Raw genomic sequence first — 25,889 nt, 5'->3', positions numbered from 1 at the left:
GGAAAAGGGAAAAAGGACCTTGCCACAATGGCCGGTCATGTAAAAAAGAGATGGGTGTCCATGGGATTTTAGGGTTTATATATATAAAGTTCAAAAAGTGAATGAGAGCTCATTCTTTGGTGTGTGGCAACAAGAGTCTTCTTCTTCTTCTCTCCTTCTCATCTTCTTGCTTGTGTGTGCTCTTGAGAGAGGGAGTATAAGTGTAAGGGAGTGTGTGTGTGTGAGTGAGGGATCAAGAGGGTGAAGCTCTTCACCATCTCCTCTTCTCTTCTTCTCTTCTCTTCTCTCTTCTCGCATGCGCGGCTATGGAGGATGGAGCTTGGAGGTGGAGGAGGCTTGAGAATGCTGGAGCTTGCATCTAGGATCGTGGAGCTACCAGCATGTGTGAGAGAGGAGGCAACTCATATCGGCACTAAGGTAAGCTCACTACACTCGTAGGATCGACGGCGCATCGGCTAGGTGAGAGATAGACATTAGAGCTCGCTTGGAACGCTTGAAACAATAAGCGATCCGTGGGTCTTGGCGGTTGAGCAAAAGCTCCCACATTTTGGTTCCGTTGTAGGGACCAACGGATTCAAGCTTGAGCACTTGCGCGCCTCATATCGAGCATCGAAGTAAGAGATTTATCCCCGAAACGGAGCTTGAGATAGGTAGGGAGTTTGGGTGTTTTTTATCTTCAAAACAAGTAAGTATTTTGGGTTATTTTGTTTGTTTGATGATTAGGAAACATGGAGAAATCATTTCAATATTTTGCTTTTGATTCTTGTTGCATTTAGAGTAGGTTAGGATTAGGAAATCGCACCAAAGAAGGGTAGGGTTTACTGTTGCAAAACAGGGCAAAACAAGGCAAAAATCGTACAAAAATAGCAAAAAGCTCGCTTGTGATGCTTAAGATCGTCAAGTGAGTGATTAGGGGCACCAACACCATACCCGGGAAGGGGTATAAGAGCCAAGAGGCCAAGGGAGGACTCATTTGCAACCATTTCAGTGAGAGAGAGAGAGAGAGAGAGAGAGAGAGAGAGCTATTGCTCGATTCGATTCGATCGCACCAACGACGAGCCCACCACTCTATCCAGGTATATGAATCCCTTCCCTTACCCCCTTAGGTAGGATCTGGAGGTTTGTGCCTGATACGATTGAGTAAATAACAAGGAACGATCGAAATCAAACTCGCGCTGTTGACGTGCGCCGCGCTCGGCCCGTCCGAACGGTCACTTTTGGGCCGAGTCCCAGAATCGGCCCTCGGCCCCTTACCATTCGGACCACTCAGCCCAAACCCACTCGCCCCTTCCGAGTCTACCATTTGAACCATGGACCAATTCGGTATCCCTATTGTTGCCAAGCAACTCGATAAGTACTAACCCCATGACGATCCATACAGCTTTGTTGAGCAGTTCGAGCAAGTCTACGAAGCCAACAGCCTCAACGACCTAACTCAACGCTCTCAAGCGTTTGAGCTTTGCTTGGGCGACAAGGGTAGGACGTGGTATATAAGCTTAGATACCACAGAGCGAGCCAACTTCGATGGCCTCAAGGATCTCTTCATTAAGAGATTTGCCGAGCCCGGATACTCCGATAATCTACTAGTACGCTTGATGAACGTCAAGCAGAAAGAGGAGGACATCCGCGATTACGTGACCCATGTGTGGAGTCTCTTCAAGAGAATCCCTACCGGAGAACGACCGACTGAAAGAGCAGTATCAACAGTATTCATCAGCGGGATTCAGAACGAGAAACTATATAAGGCTTTGGCAGGCAACTCGAGCTTGCAGTGAGACGCGCTAGCTAGGGTCTTTGAGGAAGCCATCCGAGTTGACGATCAGCTGAAGGAAGGAAGCTCTAGGAGCTCGAACTCTGAGCAAACCAACTCACGAAATTCAGAGAGAGCGTCAGCCTCGAGTGAGCAATCAGCCCCATCATCCCAGGATAAGGGGAAAACCACCGAGACGAACCAAGACTTGGCTGATGTTAAGATGGAATTAGCTAAGTTGCAAGACATGTTGAGACGACCAACGCGCCCACACGTCCAATGCGTGTACTGTGGCAGAAACCACTTGCCAGCCGAGTGTCAAGACCCTAGGTCAAGACCTTGCGCTAACTGCGGTAGGTTCGGTCATGACGTCGCGCATTGTAGATTGCCAAGGAGACTTCCATACTCACAGCCATACGGCCATCCTTACCTAGCGAACAGGCCGCAGCCATCTTTCGGGAGGGGAGCCCCATTGGCCCTCCCTGCGCCTAACGACATTAAGTCGGCTGTTCCTAGGATGGAAATAAATCCTACAGGCATTCCTAGACCGCGTGGTCCTTACGTAACCCATCCACCGAGTGACACTCCTGTCCACTATGTGGAAGAACCAAACGAGGAAGAAGCTTACGTATGCCCTTACGTCTCGCATGACGATGAGGGCAACGCTGTCCTCATGGATTATTGCCCCGTACCGGTGATGGCGTTAGGAAGAGGACGAGGTAAAGGCCTAGGAGGGCAGATGCAGGATCCAATCACCTGTTGGACTTATGGTCACCCAGGTCATGTCTCATCACACTGCCCTGAAAGGGAGCAGCAAAACAAAGATAAGGCTGACCAAAGATGTGCAGAGTGCGGAATCACTCATCTCTTCGTTGATTGCCCAAAGCGGAAGCCATCTTCGAGTTCAGCCAACGTGCCATCTGCCCCATTGGGGATGTTTGGTGTCGAGAACCTCGATGGGGGGGCCACGCCTATCCCATTGCGGATCATGACCCATGCCCAAACAAATCAGGCTGGCATCTCTCTGCCAGGACCTAGCAATCTCGATGCAGTCTCGATAGGGAAGAAGAGTCGTAGATGGAGGAGGAAGAGGTCGAAAGCTAAAATCGCACTAAAAACGGAGTGTTACAACTCTGCCTGCTGGAAAGAAGGTCTCTGACGCAGAGGCAGAGACGTCAGCCCCTAAGACGGCCGAAAAGGGAAGCGCTAAGGTAGGGAAATACCCACATCCAAAGTGACAGTTAGAGACCATAGAAAAGGTGAAGGAATGGGTGAAGGAAGCCCAAGAGCATCTAAAAGACGCTGAGCCCATCATAGAGGACGAGATCGATGATCTCTCCAGCATAAGTACACCAACCTCACCTCCACAACCAAAGTCAGGAGAAGCAACTGCACCACAAGCAGTGCTGCTAAGGCCAAGCCTCGGTGCTACAGGGCCGCGGTTCAGTCACGGCCACTGGTCAGGACGATCCAGGTTAGGAGAGAGACGAACACCCAACGATCTCCTAACCACGTTAGTGACTACCTCTGTAACACTCAGCCTGGGAGATCTGCTTAGGCAGCACCCCACCCTATGGCAAGATCTTAAGCAGTGGGTTGAAGGGTCACAAGAGCAGGTCACGGCAGACCCTCATGACCATGATGCAGAGACGCAAATACCGAGTTTGACACTGCACTCTATGCCTAAATCCTTGCACGTCAATGCCTTCTGGGAAGGTTCCGAGATGCATGCGGTCTTACCGGTTTTAGCCCTAGGCGATACAACGAGAAAGAGAATAGTGGATACAGGGGCTTGGGTTAGTGTACTTAGCCACGCAGTGCTTCAGACTTGGGGAAACCCACCCGTTGAGACGGCTAGGTTTAATGTCACACTAGCAAACGGTATAAGAGTCAAGCCATTCGGGGTACTAAAGGATTGGCCAGTGAAGATCACAGGTGTCCAGTTCTCCGTTGACTTTATAGTCATGAAGGGAGTGGACTACGACATCCTATTAGGCTGACCCTGGATTCGCAACGCTAGAGTCATCGAAGATTGGGGTAACGGCTTGATCTTCCTTGGCAATAGGACGGACGCCGTGAGAGTAGAGATGGACACTTGGAAGACCTCACCAGTCGACTTAGATGCCATCTCTGCTATGCTCAAGGGTAATGCTCACGTCAAGAAGTCCTATGGGCCCTTGACCAAGTATATCCCATGCCCAGAGGACGAGCGGGATTGGATGCATGTCCTTGCTACAATCGACCTGCCGTTCTCTGATCACGAGGCGTATGAGCAAGCCATCAAAACAATCGGCAAGGCTAACGACACACCCTCCGTACCAGTCTGCATGATGGCAGGAAGCCTTCATGGAAACCGAAGCCCGTCTCCCAACCAACAAAAGGGAACTCCAGGAGATACTAAAACACCTAGCAGACAAGCTAGCTGGCAATCCAGCTACAAATTTCAAACCACTCCAAGATCTCTTAGATGAATCCAAGTGGCAATGGACTAGAGTACATGACTTCAACCTTATGTATAACTGGGCCCTAGTTCCTGACCAACGGCAAGGGATATACCAAGCCCTAGGAGACGACAAGCAGTCTGATGAAGAGAATTCTAACGATGAATACGAAGACTGCCGATCCTTCAGTGATAAAAGTGAGGGTGAGGTAGATACCGTGGAATATGACACTAAAGGACAAGAAATAGAGCAAATACGAGCAGACTCCAAGCCGTAGAAAAATAGTATCTTCAGGATGGAGCGAGGAGTCATGCGTATGAAATGTGATCGCGCCTGGTTGGAACACGTAGGAGCCATAGACCTTGAGCAAGCAGGCGTAGCCCAGCCAGGAACGACATCAGTACTTAGGACAAAATCACCATCTGAACTACGCCCACCAGGGGAGACCACCTCTTCTAGCGAAGACGGAGGGTTCGACTCTGAATCGGAGATTAGTTCGGATAGTGATCCAGAAATCCCTAGGCCGCCCACAACCAGACGCACCAAGGGGGACCTACCCGTCCACCTGAGGCGCAGACGATCAAGGCAGGAAAAGGCAAAATAACCCAGGGATACACAAACGATAGAACAACGGAAACCGCAGGACCTCCCTAAATGATTTACGAAATTCAAAAAAGGGGATATGGTGGTAGTTCTATTAGGTGCCAAAACGTTAGGCACAGACAAGCAAACCAATCGAGGAACCAGCCAAGGTCAAGGAGGTGGACCTAGCCCAGGAAGGAGAAACACAAAACCAATCTTCATTGCCCATGACTTGACTAATGAAGAAGAAACGAGTCTTGTCGCTCTCTTGCAAGAGTACATAGACGTCTTCGCCTGGTCCTTAGAAGAGCTTAAGGGGGTAGATCCGAGTGTAGTGACTCACAACATACCCATGACGCTAGACGCAACGCCGGTCAAGTAGCGACCGTACCCTATGAATCCAAAACACGCTCATGCTGTCAAAGAAGAGATTGATAAGCTGATGAGAGCGGGATTCATCTACGAAATTGAGCATACAGACTGGGTATCGCCCATAGCATCGTGATGAAGAATAATGGAAAAATCCGAGTGTGCGTTAATTACAAGAAGGTGAACGCTGCTACCAAGAGGAACAACTATCTATCCGTTGCCGTACACCAAGCACATGCTTGAGAGAGTGGCAGGCAAGGAAGCCTGCAGTTTTCTGGACGGCTTCTCAGGGTACAACCAGGTGCAAGTGCATCCTGCGGACAGGCATAAGACTGCCTTCGCCACTGAGTGAGGCGTCTTTGCTTACATAGTCATGCCCTTCGGGTTGACTAATGCCCCTGCCACTTTCCAATGCCTCATGTGCACCATCTTTAAGGACATGCTTCGCAAGGAGTTAGAAGTCTTTGTCGACGACCTCTGTGTCCACTCGACCTGGATCAAACACCTAGACAAACTCCGAGCAGTCTTCGAGCGGTGTCGCTTATATCATCTCTCCTTGAACCCCTTAAAGTGCCAATTTTGGGTGAAGCATGGATGCATCCTAAGGCATGTGGTGTCGAAGAACGGCATTGCCACTGACTTCGCGAAGGTCAGGATCATTGTTGACCTTCCACCCCCAAACAACTACAAGGGAGTTCAATGCTTCCTAGGCCATACTAGATACTATCGGCAGTTCAAACTGAATTATGCGTTGATCGCCAGACCCTTGTACAAGCTGCTTATTGTCTTCAAATGGACCAAAGCATGCCAACGGGCATACGAAGGGTTGAAGAAGGCTCTAACCACAGCACCAATCCTACGAGCCCCAAATTGGACCATTACTTTCCACGTGCATATCGATGCTTCTAAGTTTGCCATGGAGGCAGTGTTGTGCCAACCTGGCGAACACAATTTAGACTATCCAGTGAGCTTTGCTAGTAGACAACTCACTGAGATGGAAATGAACTACTCGGCAACGGAAAGAGAGGGACTAGCCATGGTATTCGCGGTGAAGAAATTCTGGCATTATCTTTTGGCCACGCCCTTTACCTACTTCATGGACCATCAAGCCTTGCTCTATCTAGTAAACAAACCTTGCGCTACAGGACGCATAGCTCGATGGCTCCTGCTTTTAGAGTTCGACTTCTCCGTGGTGGTACAAAAGGGAAAACAGCATTACATGGCTAATCACATGTCACGCATTCCCACTGGAGAAGCCGCTAGACAAGGCATTGTTGATGAATTACTCGACACCCATCTGTTTAACCTTTCCAGCGAAAGAGATCTATTTAAGGCTAATCTAACGCCATATTGGGCAGATGACATAGTCCAGGTGCTTGAGCACGGATTGCCTGACCGACCGATAGAAAAAGCCCGACTTAGGCGATTAATCCTTAAGATCCAGCCCTATCAGCTAATTGCAGGCCAACTCTATAGGCAAGACGGATCGTTGCGCAGATGCGTATGTGAATATGAGATGCACGATGTGCTCTCAGAAGCGCACGGCGGCATTGCCGGAGAGCACTTTAGTGGAGGCACGACAGCACGAAAAGTGTTGCAGTCTCAACTGTGGTGGCCCACGCTTTTCTGCAACGCAGCATGATTTGTCAAGCACTGTGACGAGTGCCAGCAGACGAAGATTCCAATTCCCAAGGATCAAATGGAATTAACCCCAGTTATTGCTCGACAACCCTTCGAAAAATGGAAAATTGATTTTATTGGACCCATCAGTCCTGCGGCACAGTATTCGCAGGCCAAGTACATCATTGTGGCCACGGATTACCTCACGAAATGGGCAGAAGCGAGAGCAACACGAAAAAACGACGCTAGAACGACTGCTAAGTTCTTATGGAAGCAAGTGATTTCACGATTCGGCTGCTCCATCGAACTGGTCAGTGACCAAGGCACGCACTTCATCAATGAAGTGATCGCGCATCTTCTGTCCACCTTCCTCATCATCCATCGCAAATCCTTACCTCACTACCCTCAAGCAAACGGCCAGGCCAAATCAACGAATAAGATTCTTGTCAATGTCCTAACCAAGGTTGTCTCTGCTTCACGTAGTGACTGGGACAACAAGCTAATGGCGGCTTTGTGGACTTACCGCACAGCTTATAAAACGGTTGTCGGTCAAACCCCCTTTAGGCTGACATATGGAACAGAAGCGATTCTACCATTAGAATTCTTCGTTCCTAGCCTGAGAATAGCGCTTCAAGAACGATGGGAAGGGGAGGTATGGACACGACACCTAGTTGAACTCGAACGCCTCTCAGAGACTCGTCTTCTAGCCACCCATGCGCTAATCTGTGAGAAAGCCCGATGCAAGAGCTGGTTTAACCAGCACATCAAGCAGCGCGAGTTCGAACAGGGTAACTTAGTGCTCCTCTACTCAGTTAAGGGGCATAAGCAAAAAATGAAATTTAGAGGTCTTGGACCCTTCAAAGTTCGTGCAATCAACCGAATAGGCAATGTCAAACTTGAGACCCTAGACGGTGAAGGAATAGGCTTCTTCAATGGCAGTCGTGTCAAAAAGAAGTACTACCCTCCTACGCATCCTTTGCATGAGCCACCGATGTTAGAACCCCCTGTCAAAGTACAAGTAGCCACAATCACTGAAATCGACGATGAGGATGAGGACACCGTAGAGCCCGCATACCTCCATATCACGGTCACTGCCAACCAAACATGCGCTTTTAATGCCCTGATCGACAAGGGAGCAGACTGCAATGTCTTAACTCACGATCATTGGATCCAACTTAGCAAACCACAACTTCAACCCACCACTGTCAAATTAAGCCCATATGGGGCCCACTCATACGCACTTCTGGGCAAGTGCAGAGCCGCCGTCTTTATCGAGTCTGCGACTGTACCACTGATTTTTTACGTGTTGCCAGATACTAAAGACGCAGGCACGGAGTCGCTGCTGGGGCGAACTTTCAAAAAGCAGGCTCACTGCAATGTTGATTACGTAACGCAACGCATCCACCTCGCAATGGGCAACGTTCGCATTGTTACAGCTTTCAGCAAGGGCTGCGTGACCTCATCCCGGGCCACAAAGCCACCGATAGAAACATATATAGTCAAGTCTAAGAAGGGGGGTAGTGCGCGGCCGCCACTCCCCGAATTTCATAGACCGCAACCCATAGCAGCCAAAGCTAAGGCCCCACAGCCTCGCCTTCAATGGATGCCTAAACAACCGCAACAGCCGCCTCGGAATCGACGCTCCTACCCTCGTAAGACCAGAAACTCTAAACCTAGGAGGCCCAAATGCAGTTACAGGAATAGACGCATAATCAGTCACAGATGGGTCCCCAAAGCCCTCTTGCACGCACAAGGCTACTATGAGGGCAATGCTTGGCTATGGATACCTAAGACCCATACGGCCAAACGCACCATTCGTATGCCAGCCTCAAGCTTGATCATTCCAAAAACCGTAAAACCTCAAAACCACAAGCCGCAGAGCTTCCCTGACCCGCAACCATCAAGTTCATCCACGCGTGAACCCAAGAGAGTCGCCCAAGCCTATCAACCTACGCGACAGCCACCGTCACAAGAGTCATCACCCGCCAGAGTCGATCCGACTTCCCAAATCCATCCTGAAAGCAGCAGGCCATCACTCAAGGCTGCTGCTAACCCAGCCATAGTCCCAGTGACCCAATCGCAAGTTCAAGAACACTCACAACCGCAACTTTTCGTTGCCAAAGACTCAAGTCCTACCAAAACCCAACCACCCGGAGGCCTTAGACCCTCTTACAAGAGGAAATCCTTTCTCACACTAGCAGCTGATCTAGCTGAAGAAACAGGGGATGACGTGGTGGATTGCATTAAGCGACTGGACGCCACTTTTGTGTCGCTAGCTCTGAGCTACGATCGCCTGGACTTAGGTCTATTGGACGAATCCTTCACAACCGAAGTTCAAACGATGCCTTGTTCTTGGAAAACATTTGAATTCGCATTCGCAAAAGCCGCTACCTCCGCTGTTGAATTGCTCAACACTGAGATCTCCAAAGAGCAAGCAATCAAACAATGCCTCATCACGTCGTATGATCAGCGAACCACTTCTGCCATCACTGATCAAGAAGTTGCAGAGCTGTCAAGACTTGCTGAGACGGAATCCCAGTTCTTAAGGCATTGGTACATTCTTAGGTTGCAATGGGAAGTTGGATGCCGAATAATAACCAACGCTGAGCAGCGCCGCGCTATCAAAACAGCAGAGTACGACCCCACATATGTCGCGCCAACCTCATATCAAGTGTTAATCACTCTTCGGGGCCGTCCTATAGAAGAACACATCAAAGGGCACCCCTACCTCGACCGCTTATTGACCGAGGAAGAGTTACACATTGCTAGCCGAGTCAACTCTGGTGACTTCCTAACAGATGTTCTCACATACATCACCCAAGTGGGGATTAAACCCTTTGACCTGGACCGCGAAGCTCATTTGGAATACAATCCCTATTTCTATACTTGGCTCCTTCACAAGTAACCCCTATACCCCCATGCCAAAAGCCCTTAACCTTCTGACCCTAAATCCTAGGAAGAATTCTTCTCAAGCTGGAAGGAGGGGGGTAAGGTGAATCAAATCAGAATCAGTAAATCAAATCAAAGTCAGTGAAGCACATAGACATATATTATGGAAAACAGATGGGGTAGGAAAAGGGCATGAAAATTTTGAAGTAAAGGGCAAAAAGTCAGAGTTTGGAAAGGAGAATCTACATTGGATCTTAATGAATTCATTCAAAAGCATAAAGTTTTTCTTTTTCAGCAAATTATTATGCCGCAAGCACTAATGAAAATTACGGTTTATGACAGGAACAAAAAATGTCACAGCAAGACCGCGCCCACCGACTCCCGTTCACAGACAAGGAAAGAGAGCAATATTGCATCTACCTAGAAAACTACGCCTTCGGCCAACTTAAGTTTCGAACCGTCCGCAACATAGAAGTTGTGGTGGCTAGGGAGGAAGCAACTAGGAGGGTGGTCGAGCAATATAACCTCAGCAAGTACCTTGAAAAATTCTCACAGGAGCCAGACCACTTGAAGTGTGTGTAGAGTTCCTCAGATCATACGACCCAAACCAAGAATGCGGCACAGTGACGGTGGATAGAGGAGAAAGTGCCAAGTAGGTGCAGGTCCGTCTAGACCCAGCCTTGGTGGAGAAGGCGTTGGGATTGGAGCCAAAGACGGAGAGAAAACAGAAGAGAGATGTCTATGCAATGCTGAAAATGAAAAAGAAGGTGCTCACCAATGACGGCATCAGCATCCTAGACATCCCCAATGCAAAAGCTAGGCTGCAAGCAAAGCTAGTACATGTCCTCTTCTCCAGCCAGCGCTACAACTCCCTGATGCATCGAATCAGCGTGCCTGTGCTGGAGAACATAGCAACCCACACTCTGGACGAAGTTGACTCGAACGGGTATGTACGAAAAACTATCGACCAGGCAGCTAAAGCGTTGGCTTTAGAAAGTGTGTCAGCAAGTGGAGGATCTCCAGCCTCCAAGGCTACAGAGAGGAAGAAAGCTTCATCCAAGGCCTCTTACATCGGATATGGAGGTGTCTTAACGGAGCTTATCCAGGAGACCGTGAAGGAGGCGTAGGAGGCAGAAGAGGGGGAGGGGGAAACACCCAACAGATCACCTCCTCATCGACACCACGAGAGATCCAGTGATAGGACTGAGACCGAGGAAGAAGGGAAGAACAGAAAAGCAAAAAGCAGGTCAAGGAGACCGAGAAAAAGGCCGCACAAAAGAAAAAGAAAAAGAATGACAAGGGCCGCAGGAAAAAGAAAGAGGACTTAGAGAAGGCCAAGAGAGAGTCCCTTAGGGAGGCCAAGGAGAGGGAGAAGAAGAAAAGGAAAAGGAGCAATTACAGAAGGCTAAGAAGGCATCAAAGCAGAAGGCAGAGGAGAGAAAAAGAAAGGAAAAGGAAGAAAAAGAGAAAAAGAAGGAAGAGCAGAGAAAAGCAGAAGAGGAAAGGCGAAGAAAGGCTGATGAAGAAGAGAAAGGCGAAGAAAGGCTGATGAAGAAGAGGAAGAACTAAGAAGGAAGGAGGAAGAGGACCTGGCTGAAGCTACACACCGGTCCATCGAACAACAATGCAGAGCTAATGAACTGGGGAGTTTGAGCCCACATAGAGAAGAAAGGCCTGGGTCAAGCACACAGGTGCCGGAGATTGTGCCACCCACCGTCACTGAGAGCAAGGGCAAGGCCCCAATCCACCCAATTCCTACTCTATTGGTGCCTCCCACCAAGCCAACCACCATCACTCCCAGCATCCCCACCAATACAGACGTATCAAATCTTGTGGCATGGATGCAGTATTTCATTAACAAGGAGATAGCCCAGGGGACGAGCACTGAAACTACGGCTACAGGGCAAAAGCGGCCGGCCACAGACGCAGATTCTAGGCAAGATCCTAAGCGACAAAAGGTGGAGGCCTCAACAACACCCATCCAAACAACGATGACGCCGCCAGCTAATTACGACAAATACGTCGCCGAGCTACTCTCGCAATTGAAGAGAGCTAAGGAGAAACGCAAGGTAGCAGTGGCTGAGTTGGCAGAGCTGAGAAGGAATCAATAGCCACCTTCCAACTTAACAAAACAAGGATGATAGCCATGCAACAAAGGGAGATCGCAAATCTCAAGCAGGAAATAAAGGCTAAGGATGACAGAGAAGAGCACTGGAGGCAGCAGCTCGAGAATGAAACACAGGAGCTAGTGAAGATGCAAAGAGAACATAAGCTCTTGATAATGCAATACCAGGAGCTCATTACAAAAATTGCTAAAGTTGAAGGGCTCATGGTTGAGCTCAACGCCAGGGATGAGAAAAGAAAGCAGGACATGGAGGAGCAGCAAGAAGAGATTGAGCGCCTAACCGATCAGTTGAACTCTGAAAGAGAAGAACAGGAGAGGCTGATCAGGGAATTGGAGGACCAAGAGCAAAGGCTCATGATACTGACCTTGAAGCAAGGGGAGAGCATGGAGCAAATGAATAAGAAAGCAAAGGAGTGGGCAGTGCATAATGAAAAGAGGGTGAAGACACTGGCACGGCGCCTTGCTCTGGTAGAAAAGAAAAAGATCATTGCAAAGAGCAAGGTAGAAGCCGCCCAAGTGGCCTTCGGTGCCCAACAAAAAGCCTTCCTCGACACCATCATAGACACTACCGCTCAGAGGAGGGAGAGCCGTTGGAGATGGCACAAAGGAAGCTCAGCATTGCACGCAGGACTGCAAATGGCACCCCAACCTGCAGAGGTTAGGCTGAGCCTGGACGAGCAACGGAAATACCTACTGCTGGCCGGCCTAAACCCCCAAGAAGTGGATGCCCTAGGATTTAAAGAGAGAGCACCACAGGGAAACCAGCAGGGGGAGGAAGCCAAACTCGAAGTCGACGTGAACAGATTCACAGAAGATATGATCCCACAACCCCCCTCGCCGCACATTCAGGAACAGCAACCACTTGATCCACAAGCCACGCTCAAGGAGCGACGAAAAAAATTGGTGGAAGAAGCCAGGAAAAGGCTGCAAGCCAAGCCAATCGTGCGGCCATCCGCATCCCTCTCACCATGCCCCGATGACATCCCAACGCAATTCCATGCGGAGCTGGTGGTCTGGGAACGGCAGGAAATCGAAAAGGACCCTTTCTCTTTCAGGTTCCTTATGCCTAACAGCCTGAGAAGGGTCTTGCCGATCAAAGTAATGGAGGAGGTGATCGCGGCTGGCAGCCGACTGGGCCAAAAATGGCTGGATGACAGGGCAAAGACCCCCACTCTGTGGGGCACGGAGGAAGCAGAATTTTAGCAAGATAAAGTGTACGAAGTGCCACACACTGTAAGGGGCTACAACTGCCAACCCCTCTGGAGAAGGCGAATATGCAATACTAACATGCTCGCCTGGATGGCATTTTGCAACACCCTACCCTACGAGAGGAACAACCCCACATTCATAGCGTATCCTCATAGGGTAGACGTGGATTTTGTCGCCACCCTCCATGGGAGGCATGACTTCCCCATCATCTACAATTCCAACGCCACCTCCTTCGAGGATGCCCCACTTTTTGATTTAGGAAGCCTAACCGACTCCATGACGCGCTTCCTCGCGGAATTCTCCTCATGTCCCGATCCCGCTTTCATAACTACGTGTAATTACCTTAGGCTTCTTAAGCTCCTACTCAAGTAAGATCCGGCACCGCAAGAAAATGACTTGCCTCCCCTCTTCTTTGATCCCAATGCTATTGATAGCTGCGCTATGGCTTGCTTAATGATGAGAGCTAGTCTACTACCTTCCTTTTGCCTAGCTCTCCTAGAGGATATGAGTAACAGCCAATTCACTAGGTATAATCACCCCTTCCTATCCACCACCTCTCTCCACGTCCGCATGAACCTGAAAGGGTACATGCAAAACCACCAATTTTTGCGCAAATCCATCCGCCCTCCTTCCCCCTCTCATTCAGATGATGAGAATTAGACTTGGCTGTCATACTCCTGATGTAATACTATCCCTAAATGTATCCCACAAAAAGAAGAAGAAGAAGAAGAAGAAGAAAAGAAAAGAACAGAAGAAAAGAAAAGCACAAACGCCATTCCACACTGAATGGACGGAAAAACTCACTTGCAGAACCACTTAGCACCACAAAAGCACGAACACTGCACCTAAGGGTCCTTAGGTTAGGCGTGTCCGGTGGCTTCGCTCGGCTGGCTCCGCTCCTAACCCCCTAGCCCTTTTTGCTCCCCCACTTCACTCTTAGGGCACATCAAGGGCAGGACACACCTAGGGAGGTAACACTCACCTATAGTTAGACCTGTCACCCTAAGCCACTAGCACTGCACCCCCTTGGCACAAATGGGGTCCTCAAGTGTGGGACATCACCCAGGCTTGCCTACGGTTAGACCCACCTCCCCATTCCACTAGCACGAACACAATGCACCAACACGCTAAGGAAGCACCCCCCTTAGGTAGAGCACCGCACCTCCTTCAATCACCCCAAAAGCGCCAAACCACCAACTTCGGAGGCCCTCGTCAACCCATGACATCCAGTTAGCTGCTCCGACAAACATCATTCTTAAAGCTTCCACAAGCACCTGAGTTTACATGTGGCCCTCACCCTTACACCAACCCAACGCTGAAGTGCCATGGGACTAGCACCCGTCTAGGAGGGGGGTAATGTTAACCCCAAGTCGAGATGGCAGAAAAATGAAGGAAAAAGTAAAAGGAAGATGGAAAAAGAGCAAAGACACGCAGGCGGCCTCTAAAGATGAACCGGGGCAAAAAGCGCAACTTTAAATGAAAAGGCGCCTCAAAAAACTCGGAAAACTCTTATAAAAGAGCGCCAGGCTCCCTCCTATGCCAATTGTAAAATATTAGACGGGTGTAGGCTAGATACACAAGGCTAGAAGAGGGAAAGGGAAAAAGGACCTTGCCACAATGGCCGGTCATGTAAAAAAGGGATGGGTGCCCATGGGATTTTAGGGTTTGTATATATAAAGTTCAAAAAGTGAATGAGAGCTCATTCTTTGGTGTGTGGCAACAAGAGTCTTCTTCTTCTTCTCTCCTTCTCATCTTCTTGCTTGTGTGTGCTCTTGAGAGAGGGTGTGTAAGAGTGTGAGGGAGTAAGTGTGTGAGAGTGAGGGATCAAGAGGGTGAAGCTCTTCACCATCTCCTCTTCTCTTCTTCTCTTCTCTTCTCTCTTCTCGCGCGCGCGGCTATGGAGGATGAAGCTTGGAGGTGGAGGAGACTTGAGGATGCTGAAGCTTGCATCTAGGATCATGGAGCTACCGGCGTGTGTGAGAGAGAAGGCAACTCATATCGGCACTAAGGTAAGCTCACTACACTCGTAGGATACACGGCGCATCGGCTAGGTGAGAGATAGCCATTAGAGCTCGCTTGGAACGCTTGAAACAATAAGCGGTCCGTGGGTCTTGGCGGTTGAGCGAAAGCTCCCACATCGTGTTCGTCTATCATCTCCTGGTTGTGAGCTCCTGTCAGAGTCTCACGAAGACATAGGAGCTCTAGCAATTTAGATGCATTTTTTTCCTTTGTCAACTTCCTGTGTGCATTCCTAGGCCAATTATTGCCTACCATAGTTTGCCTACACCTGGTAGACATTGTCATTGCCATCTAGGATTTTTTTGGGGTGTCCTCTATTTTTTTTCAGTATTTTTTCTTATGTGACCAGCATTTATTGCTGGTCGGCCAGCATGACCTCTTCTGGATCAGGTCAGTCAGTTTTTTAGTGCTCTTCCTATTTATAGCTGCACCATCCACTTGGCAGGCACACACACTCTCTTCAGTCTTCAGTCTTCCCCTTTGGAAGTGCACACTCCGACACTCCAACTCTCTGTGCTTGATGCTGCCATCATCATTAGCATGATCTTGTGCCCTCACTAATGCTTTGGTGGGCTGCGAGCAAGGACTGATCAGTCCATCATCATTGTATCACCATTCTTCTTCAGCCAATGCATTATTCTTCCCTCATCTTTTGCTTTCTCACTCTCTCTCTTTCTGCTTCTCTCTGTGTTTGTGTTTCTCTCCTGTTGTGCACTCTCACACGGTGATGGTGACAGAGATGGTGATGGAGACGGAGAGTATGCAGCCTGCTGTCCATGACACAAATGGAGAAGACTGCAGCCACGTCACAGAGCACCTCTGTGTTAGAAAGTGAATGAATGACCAGCCAGTTGGGTGTGGCTATGAGGTGGCTATAAATAGCCAAATATGTTGGAAACTAACTGGCCAGCAATAAATAAGGACGTAAATGCTGTCTGACCTGCATAAAATGCTGCCATGGCATTACAAACTGTTTGTGACTGCAGATGTGGCAGCAATAAATGCTGGCGACTGCAGAATAAATGTTGACGTGGCATATATTGCAGCCATCTAGGACAGCATAGGTGCCAGAAAAACACTTCTGAACCGATTGAAAGAATGAGAGACATGTCAGAGCTCCTAATGTTCCCATTTGACTCAGACTGAGGCTCATAGGCAAGAGATGACGATGCATGACAAACATGACTATTAACAAGTCAAAGATAGAGATAATAATGTAAAAACCCATAAAGTTTGATGGTGGAAGAAGTGGGACTGTTGGAGGACTTTTTTGACATGATTATGGATAAGTGGGCCAGCTACATTAGTTTCACGGAAGCAGTTTGCAGCTACAATGTCGTCAGGCAAGTTGAGGACAACAGCTATGGTGTTCAAGTTAAGTCTTTTGCCTTTAGGGTTTTACATAGTAATTTGTCTAGGGAAGGAAGTGTGGGAGTGAGAGTGTCAAGATAGAGTGTCAAGATAGGCTAGTGGAAAGGGAGGAACATAGCAAAGGTGGATGGATGAGATAAGAGGAGGTAGCTGAAAGAGGAAGATGGCATGGGTGATGGCAATGAGCGTACCTTGGTGGGAAGATGGGTGGAAGGTGGATCCTCCTCAAAGTCTCACGAAACCAATTGACAAGAAGGTCAATAGCTCTTGTCATTCAAAAGAGGAAGATGGCATGGATGATGGCAGTGAACATACCTTGGAGGGAAGATGGGTTGAAGGTGGATCCTTCCGACTTAGAGCTTCATCTTCCTCACAATTTTGGTCCTGAGATGGAGAGTTGGTAGCACCTGATGAATTTTGAGTGGAACATGAGAGGACCCAACAAATTTCGTACCGGTCCAACTAGGTGAAGTCAAATAAAAGCCAAAGGAATGTGAACATAATAAGGTCTAATAGGAGCAGATTCTAGAAGGATGGGCACCAATTAGACCTACAGGAATAGCACCAGGAATCCCTATCGGCCTTGCAATAGCTGATGAAGCAGCCTAAAAAACTGTATGAATGAGAGGATGGGAGAATTGGAGTCGAAAGTGTGGGTAGGCCAGGCATTAAAGAGTGGGGTGTTGTATTCAAATCCAGCTAATATACAGAAGTGCCTGCAACACAATTTACGAGATTGTCCGAAGATATGACTGAGGCAGAAATGAGGCTGCTTCAGCTTGTTGCTATATCATGGTGGTTGAAGATATGCTGAATATGCAGAAAAAAGAGAGTCAATTTTTTGCAAAAAGGTAGGACCAAAGAGCAAAAGAAGGTGATGAGAGAAGGATGAAGGCAAGGAGAGAAGAGAGAAATTCGGGTGAGGCAAGTATAACAGTTTTTCCTCTTTTCTTTTCCTCTGTCTTTTCTCCCTTTTTTCTGTATCTTTTGCTTTTTGTCTTTGTCTTTTGCTCTTTTGTGATGGGGGGCCAGGTCGGGGCAGGTGAGGCTGAGGCTGAGGGTCCGGGGTTGGAAGGGTCATGCTGTGGGGCCAAGAAGTGCCAGGGTTGAGGTGGGGGGAGGAGGGTCCGGGAGGGCGGGTCAGGTGTGGGGCTGGAGTGGAGGGGAGGTTGGAGCGAGGAAAGATGCATAAGATAATGCAAAGAAGCACAGGGTGGCATTTTCAAGAGATGCTACATCCAGGAGAAAGATACACTTGAGATAGATCATAGTTCATATGATCAGCATGGACCCATGAGAAAACCTTCCTATAGAAGTAGAAAAGTGATTTGGAATTTTCTCGTCAAAGAACTCTCTACAAACACAGGCCAATTCTTGGAAGAAAAAACTGAAGTTTCAATACCTGTCGTGGTTGAACAAACAATCCGGGCATGTTCTCTTAAAAAAAAGTTGAATCTTTCAATATTTTCCATGCTTCAACAACCTTTGGAAAACAAGATTGTCTCTGTTCGATAGAAATCTTGAAAGTTACTGCACCATGAAATAATGCATGTTGCATTTGAAATGGAGTTTCACTGAAGGATATTAAACTTGAGGGCAAAAAAAGCATATCCAAAGATGCACCTTGTCCAAAACTGATTTTGAATCTGAAATAGCAGTTTTCACCGAGTCATTTGAAGCCATATTGATAGAGCATTCTTTGCAGTAAAATTGATGTAGCTTTCTTGCTTGTTCGATTGTCATGCCTAAGCAAGCTGGATGAAACCTGCAATTAACAAAGGGAAAAACTTACTGTGATTTCATGTTGATCTCGCACGCATTACTCTTATTTGGTGCTAAATTTGTCCTCAGAACCCTCTTTCTTGTTCATGAAAGTTCCAGACCAAGCAACATTCAGATTTCAAAAAGCACTTTCACCACAACGCATCGCAACTACAAGACTCCAGACTAAGCACAAACTTATAGCTTGAGATATAAACGATGTACTGATCACTTTGCCTTAAAAACATGGCATCAGAACCAAAACTTCAAACTTGAAAGAATAATGTTTTAAATTTCTGATGTTGGTATCTTGTAGCAGTCATTTATCCATGCTTGGAAGAACTGATTACCACTCCAATACTTTATGGATGATGCCTAAATGAGCATGAACTCTTTGTATACAGAACTAGACGCTGTGGTAGAAACAGGTATTGCTGTTAGAAGGACTATATGATGGAAAATGGAACTGCTAACAAAATCTAATGGTTTATACTTTGCAGACTATTGGTATCCAGAACAAGCCCAGGCCAAGAGAAACTGCTCTTACATGCTGTGCATATGCCACAAGAATACATATTAAAAACCAATAAAGGGTTTCTTTCAACAAGGTCAAAAAATCTCGGGCATATTTCACAAGTGAAGGGTTATTCTGAGAAATTATTGTGAAATGAACACACTCCCAGGTTCATGGAGCTTCCAATTTCTTGATCCAAAACTTCAAGCAAGTGCCTCTATTTATGAACATACGGTCTTCTGGTCATTTCCCTATCTTATTTTGAAAGGTCAAACTCCAGTCTTATACTACAAGCTCATCAAAGACAGAAGTGCAGTCTCACAATGATAAAGTAATCACAAGCTCTGAGCCAACAACTCAATTAGGCATACAATACCTCTAAAAAAGTCAGCTACAAGGATACAAGAACTCTCCATATTGATGATATGACACTCATTCACATCATCGCTAGCTACAAGGATCAGTATGTCTAGTTTGTACATATATGAGATGCATCAAGATGCTGAATGAATGGAAGCCCTAAGGATTTTAGCCCCATAACTCTTTGAGAAAGACCCAGAACTGAATTATACTATGCATGTGTATATTGTCACCCTTCTATAATCATCTCAACATATAAAAATCCATAGAAAAGGCGTTACCAGTTTTTGCATGTTTGGCACTGCATCATCAAGTCATCCGGGTTGTATGGCATTTCACAAATGCAGTATCTGCAGAATGTTAGCACATAACATAAGGATCCTGTTTGTTTTGCAGACTTTTATGGTCAACCGTATCAGCAGCTGTATGGGAAAACATTCATATGCTAAGATTGCCAATTAAGAATCTAAGGATCAGGAGATCATTACACTGCAACTCGATCAGGCAAGAAAACGCCTGTAGCTGCTTCGTAGGTGAACCTGCAGAAGAAGTCTTTGGGGGAAACATTAGGCAGCTGTGTATAGCTCTTGAATGTATGGACATAGCACTTCCCTTCGATTGTCTCCACGCTCTGAATGTCGATGTGATCAGACAGGAACACTTCCTTGGCTCCATGAAACTCTCTACGCCCAGCAATGGTTTCTTCTGGTCTATAATACCAGCGCACTTGTACTTTCTGATTGTTCCTGCCATCGATCCACATTTTCTCTACCTTGCCAATGTACGAAGGCTTGCCAGAGTTCTCATTCCGCATCAAAACGGTATCATTAACTGAAATCATGAAATCAAGAAAGATATCAATGACACGCTGAGATATACTTAAGCGATCAGATTCCAGACTTGTACGTATAGTTTTAGAATATGCAAGGGACTTTATTATTTGTGCAGTTGGAATGGTTAAGACATGGTGTTGTACAGCCGTGGCAGTAAGTGCTAGTTAATTGAACTATATCGTTGTTTTCAATAAGCTGCGTGAACCACAGATATGTTCGTGACCATGGCCGATAGTGTAAGCAGGCCGAACGAATCAACCGCTTATTGATCAACGTTTATTTCTGTGAAAATTTCGTGCAAGCAAACCACAAACTACAACATTCTAAAGGCTGCATAACTGTAGACGCAACTTCTTTTATATCAGTAAACCGCTCATGCCTTGTTTAGTAATTAGCCGCCAAAGCAACTTCCCAACAATGGTGTATATTCATTCCTTGAGTAGACTGTTTGCCAGAGGAAGGGAGCTGAGAGAGTTTGCGAAGGTGCAATACCTTGGACTCGCTCGCTGGTTGATCGGATTGCGAAGTGATCAAGAGGTTTCTTAATGGTAGCCTTTCCCTTCACCATGATTCTCCCACCGAGGTAATTAGAACTTCGATAGCACTAGGAGAAGCATATTGTCAAACGCGTAACTGCATCATCAAATAGAGATTAAGATTATTCCGCCAGCCAGCCGCAGCTCGAAAGCCGACATAGACAGGTCAAGTACGCTGCATATTCTGGCTGCGCGCAGATCGATTCCCGGCAGCAGCTGCGGAAGAAGGGGACTTGCTTTATTGTCTCTTTTGTATTCTTGGTTCCTGCTTTCAGATCAAGCTTTTGGTCAAGCAGCAATGATGACGGCACAATAGAGCTCCACCTGTCATTGTACAAGATCATCAGAAGCGAGATCATCAGAAGCGAAAGAAGCCATGAGGAAGGTGATAATGAATGCGAGTTGAGGCCATGGAAGAAAAAGGTAGAAGTGGAACAGCAGCTAAAAGCACAGCATGTAAGCGCACACACACACACACACACTCACTCTCTCTCTCTCTCTCTCTCTCTCTCTCTCTCTCTCTCTGTGCCGTACTACGTACAAACGAACGCACCACTTTCTTCCTTAACTTTTAGATTTCCGCTGCGCCCGCCTGCGACAACAGACAACTTCCTGCGTGTGGTTCATTTTTGCTGCTCGTCGTCACAAGTTAACAACGCCATAGCCAAAATATTGTTGCAGTTAATACAAGGATAAATGACGAGATCAACCAAGAGTCTCGGACACAAGCACAGAGAGAGAGAGAGAGAGAGAGAGAGACTCAGGACCACCACAGCATGTCTTTGTCTACGTACTCGCCGTTCGACAATGGGTCACATGAAACACAGAGCCTTCGGTTTAAGTAAGCCAACATTTTCCTCCTAACAAATGACCAAAAACGAAGGCCGTACGCCCAAGAGCCAATGAGATTCGTCCGTGCTAGAAAAATCGACCAAACATTCATTATTGTTGATTATTTTGTTTGACATCATCTCTCATTGCCTCCTTTGGGCCCTTCGGTCTAGTAAATTATACCTGTCCTTGAGTCCTTAACTTTCGTCTCTAGCTAGTTTGGTTTCAAGAAGTCTCGTTAATGAAGTTTTGCAGTGCGATTTCTAAGCTTAATACTTGATACTTTTGCACATGCGATGTTGTCAAATACGGTTTGAAACATCCCATAAATTCACGTGTCATAGCTTTGAAAAATGTTTGATTGATATACAATGTTTGTCTCGTACCTTTACATCACATTTTCAAGACCTTTAGCTAGCTTATCTAAGCCACCTTTGATACTTCCAAGGATTCAATGAGCCCAATTATACTTTTGGTAACCTTGAATTATGTTAATGAAGTGAATTTTACAACCATTCGAGAGAACAACTCATAAAGAGTTTCTAAGCTTTGACAACAAACTAAGTAATAGAGCCGTTTGATCAAAGATGCTCGAGCAACCTAACATCCAAACATTAACTAGTTTATTTCCATCCAAATGCTGCATGAAGTAGTAGCCATGATTATATTTGTAGCACTATAGTTAAGAGACATTTCTACTTTAGCGTTCATTAAGACCTGACCCCAATCGACCCTATCATGTAGCCCAACCCTATCATGCCAAACTTTGTACCTTAAGCCAAATGTCTACTTTACAAGACCCAAATAAATGATTGACATCTTCATTCTCATTCTTGCACTAAGGAGAGACAGACTCCAGACCACCTTCCAATAAATGATTGGCATCTTCATTCTCGTTCTTGCATTAAGGAGACAAAATCCAAACCTCATTCCATGTATGTATCTTGTCCCTAATAGGGAGCTTATGCATTATGATTTTCCATAGGAAAGCAAAGCTTATGCATCACAGTAAAACATTTCACTGACTAGCAAGAGTAGCCTTCCGAGTTGTCAACACCATTTCTTCATAGCTAGACATAGATCAAAACCTTTACCTACAAGCCCATACATTTGAAGCCCATTCTTAGCCTTTTCAAACAATGGATGTCGAGACATCAAACAATCTTCTTATTTGGAGAAAAAGGTAGAGCACCAATAGCAATGGAACCTAGCCAGGACGTAGAGCTATCTTACTAAAAAGAGGGCCCCTTAAATTGAAGCCTTGAGAAACCTTGAGTTTAGACTCCTTAAATGCAATGAGTAAACACTTATCCTGAGAGTATCCATATTAAGTCCATATCCAACCAATTGAGCGTGCTATTATCTTGAGGGGAGTCACTCATAAATATATAAGTCTATCATGTGAGTTCCAAAGAAAGAATTTTTAAAATCCCTTTTTTAGACCTTTTTGCATATAGAAGGACATGGTTTAACGAGGATATTCACATGTCAAATAGGATAAGAGGCTGATTTATTCATGATAAACTTACAAATAAGAGTTCTTTATAACACACGTGATAGTAGGGTTTTATATATAGTGAACCCCCAAGATTGAGGATATTGTCCCATGAATGTCTCCAAATTTAGATCTCTTTCTTCAAAAGGAAGTGATTTTGGATTTAAGAGAGTTGAATTTTATCAAAAAAGAGCATTGCATTAATCTAAATAGAAAATTTGGATGAAAGGCTTCCCTCGAGAGTCTTTCATTTGGAATCTATGAAACTCATTCCCTAATACCAAGCATTTACGGCTACATTGGCTATTTAAGGACCCATGGTGTAATTTTCAAAGGTCTTAACATAAGCAGCATACTGAAAAACCAAGAAATTTCTTCCCAAACAAGCCCTTTGATTGGAGCAAAAGCTAAATCCAAAATCTCATCAAAACAACCCACGACTAGGTAGCTTCCAAGGAGATTAACCATTTAATGCAAAACCATAAAGCACTAGCATGCAATTCAAAGAGACCCAATGAGCCAATGCTTACATCTATCTTTTTAATGGAAAACAATCCACGTTTTTCTTCCAAAAGCAAGTGCTAACCTTTGTGAATAAGGAACCCTTTTCACTACAATATGCACTCTTGAAGTTCCAAAATAGTCACAATCTTTGGATGTTTGTACGAGGATATTCTTTAATTGCATATGCATGGATATAATATCGTTCTACCTAAATACACACTATAGCATTCAACATTTAACCTTCGTACCTAACAATAAGTGTTTATTAATCCATGCATGTTGGTTCATACCAACCCTTATTCATTAAAACCTCCTTTGTTTAACTTATTTCAACATCACAAACTTAAGATTGGTGTATGAACTAATTTCTACAATATATAAGATTTTCAAAGCTTAAATTTCATAACATTTACTAGTTTATTGCCAACATTTCACATATACCACCATGCCCATGAACATCATTGGATTGTTTGAAATGGTGATTTTTTAAAAACTAGTTTTTTGTATGCTAGCTCAAGAGAAGCTTTTTCCATTATCCACCACAATTTTGATGACCTTTAGTACTATCCTTAGGTTTTAGTTTCGTAGAAGTGATCACTATAACAACCAAGACATTCAAAACTAACTTATTAAGAGGCAAGCAAGTGGCACCCTAGCCAACCAGATCAAGTGTTTTGGATATGGCACTTAATCCTTTTAAGAGGTAAAGAGACTTTCATACTTTGACATACAGAATCTCATCTAATACATAGATAGGAAATCACATAAAATGTGACCGTAGATGTAATAATGGTATAAAACTTTAGAGAATTATTGAAGTGCTCTAATAAACAATTCGAACAAATATAATGTGACAAATTTCTTCTCATCATTCATGTTAACATTTATGAATGGGTCATAATATTCTTGTCATCCTTTTTTCTACAGTAAGGCACATGCACCTAAATGTCGACAAGGGGTGCCTCCCCTCCAAATATTAGTTCAGAGAGCTAGTAAGAGCCACATTGGCATTTTCCTATATGTTGATAGATAGCTCCCAAACCAAGTGAACAACAAACTTGATATCATCACCCTTCTCCTCAATGACCCTATCACGAATGAGAGCCAGCTCAGTATTCAAATGGGCAAGAACATAGACTTACATGAATACACCATATGAACATAGGTGTCCAACCAAGTGGAGTAGCAGCTAGTGAACTTGAACCATGGCTATGAATCCAAGTGCTACTCAGGACTTCTTCTCATCCTTTCATGCTAGGGTTTTTCTAGGATAATACTTAATCTCTCAAAGTTCCCACAAGTTTGAAGATATTTTTAATATGATACCAAGTAATAAGTGCATGATCCTTAATGTATTTTTCTTAGCATGTGTCAAACATGTAATATCTCTCTTGGGTTGCCAACCATTCTGCATGGTGTTGTCTAGCTGTGTTGTTTTCATATCTTGCTTTCCTCACTTCATATATTGCCCTACTTATAGATTTTGCTTGAGAGATATTGGACTTCTTTTTTTTTTTTCCCTTGTATCGTATCTCTAATCTCATATACCACCATTGGAATAATTGCCTCATAGAATTGGAAACATTTATGCCACCTCCATGATCATTTGCCTTTTGAAAAGCACAACGAGCTTGCCAGTGAGATCATTCCATGCCTTGAGTTGACCATACTGCTAAACTCCCTTGATCTACAAAGTATGCACCATGTGCCTCAAGTATATGGTGCATAAGAAAGAGATATTAAAAACAAAAATTAATTCACAATGATTATATATTTTTGTAATGGTGACAATACTAACCATGTAATGTGTTATGCTCTTTAAAGCCCATGCCTCAATCATAGAGTTGTGAAGTTTAGCAACTGTCTCTTTAAATGTATTGGCATCACCATCCCTAATCCTCAATATTTGTTAGAACTTGCCTAGAGACAATCTTAAATATATATAATATTTTGTTATACAACAAGTTTTGTCCATGCATTTCTATCCCACTTGTTATTAACATTATTGCATGCCATCTATCTATAGCTTTGCTCATATGTTTTATCTTAATGTTTGAGGGCTATGGCAAATGATTATAAAATAAAGAATCACAATATACTTGTGTAAAAGCACATGCATGTGCATATAAACAAATTTAGACTATGACAATTAACATTAGACGAATTCAGAAATGATATACAAATGAGATCAAGATTCACACAATGTGATCTTGACCTTTGCTAGGAAATATAGATTTTGGATTGTTTTCTTCTTTTTCTAGACAAGCATCATACTCACACGACAATTATTGTTGAAGATAAGGTTAAAACAAAGCATGGACTTTTTATGCATACAAGGCCATTTGTTGAAGCTTTGATTCTTTAAAGACTTCTAAAGAAAGAAATGCTTGCTTTTTAGAAGAGCAATCAAATATTATATGATTACCTATTTCATTGTAATGTCCCCATTTTTTTCCATCTATTGTAAAATCACTCTCTTTTCTTTTTTTGCTCTTATATGCATGAGTAGGATGGAAATATCTCACTTTGCAAACATTTATAAAGCCACTATTATTAAACAAATTATTGACCCAACAAAATGAAATTTCGGTTAACCTAATGCTCCAACTTCTATCACATTTGAGCTCTCAAATCAAGAATTTTAACATTCAATTATATCATGTTTGGGTTTACTTTGAAA

The 25,889-nt window shown here is 45.2% G+C and overlaps 1 protein-coding gene and 1 long non-coding RNA gene across 6 annotated transcripts in view; one reads left to right on the top strand and one right to left on the bottom strand.

The window, feature by feature from the left end:
* Positions 1-19,527, top strand: part of LOC148032943 (uncharacterized) — a 98,888-nt gene extending 79,361 nt beyond the window's left edge. The window contains exons 2-3 of the long non-coding RNA XR_015691690.1: positions 18,637-18,981; positions 19,407-19,527. This is a non-coding gene — a long non-coding RNA (uncharacterized LOC148032943). The remainder of the gene's footprint in view (positions 1-18,636; positions 18,982-19,406) is intronic.
* The window catches only part of LOC148032942 (chromatin remodeling protein EBS-like), a 101,587-nt gene extending 80,347 nt beyond the window's left edge, over positions 1-21,240 (bottom strand). Inside the window, exons 1-6 of one of the 5 annotated variants that reach the window (XR_015691689.1) lie at positions 20,933-21,240; positions 20,336-20,703; positions 19,499-19,841; positions 19,292-19,360; positions 17,999-18,140; positions 17,778-17,905 (exon numbers count right to left, since the gene is read on the bottom strand). Coding sequence is in view for 4 of the 5 variants with exons in the window: in XM_087683630.1 (XP_087539756.1) it covers positions 17,999-18,140; positions 19,292-19,360; positions 19,499-19,841; positions 20,336-20,411 (630 nt within the window). In the remaining variant the exon portion in view is untranslated. The remainder of the gene's footprint in view (positions 1-17,777; positions 17,906-17,998; positions 18,141-19,291; positions 19,361-19,498; positions 19,842-20,335; positions 20,704-20,932) is intronic. The other 4 variants (XM_087683630.1, XM_087683627.1, XM_087683628.1 and 1 more) reach the window with 4 other exon arrangements.
* Between the last annotated feature and the right edge of the window lie 4,649 nt (positions 21,241-25,889).

The sequence above is a fragment of the Lygodium microphyllum genome, chromosome 8 (genome assembly GCF_053477565.2).
Source record: "Lygodium microphyllum isolate KBCC chromosome 8, Lygodium_microphyllum_v1.1.10, whole genome shotgun sequence".
Classification (NCBI taxonomy): Eukaryota; Viridiplantae; Streptophyta; class Polypodiopsida; order Schizaeales; family Lygodiaceae; genus Lygodium; species Lygodium microphyllum.
The sequence above is the reverse complement of the archived record's forward strand: the minus strand, read 5'-3'. Positions and strand labels throughout refer to the sequence as shown.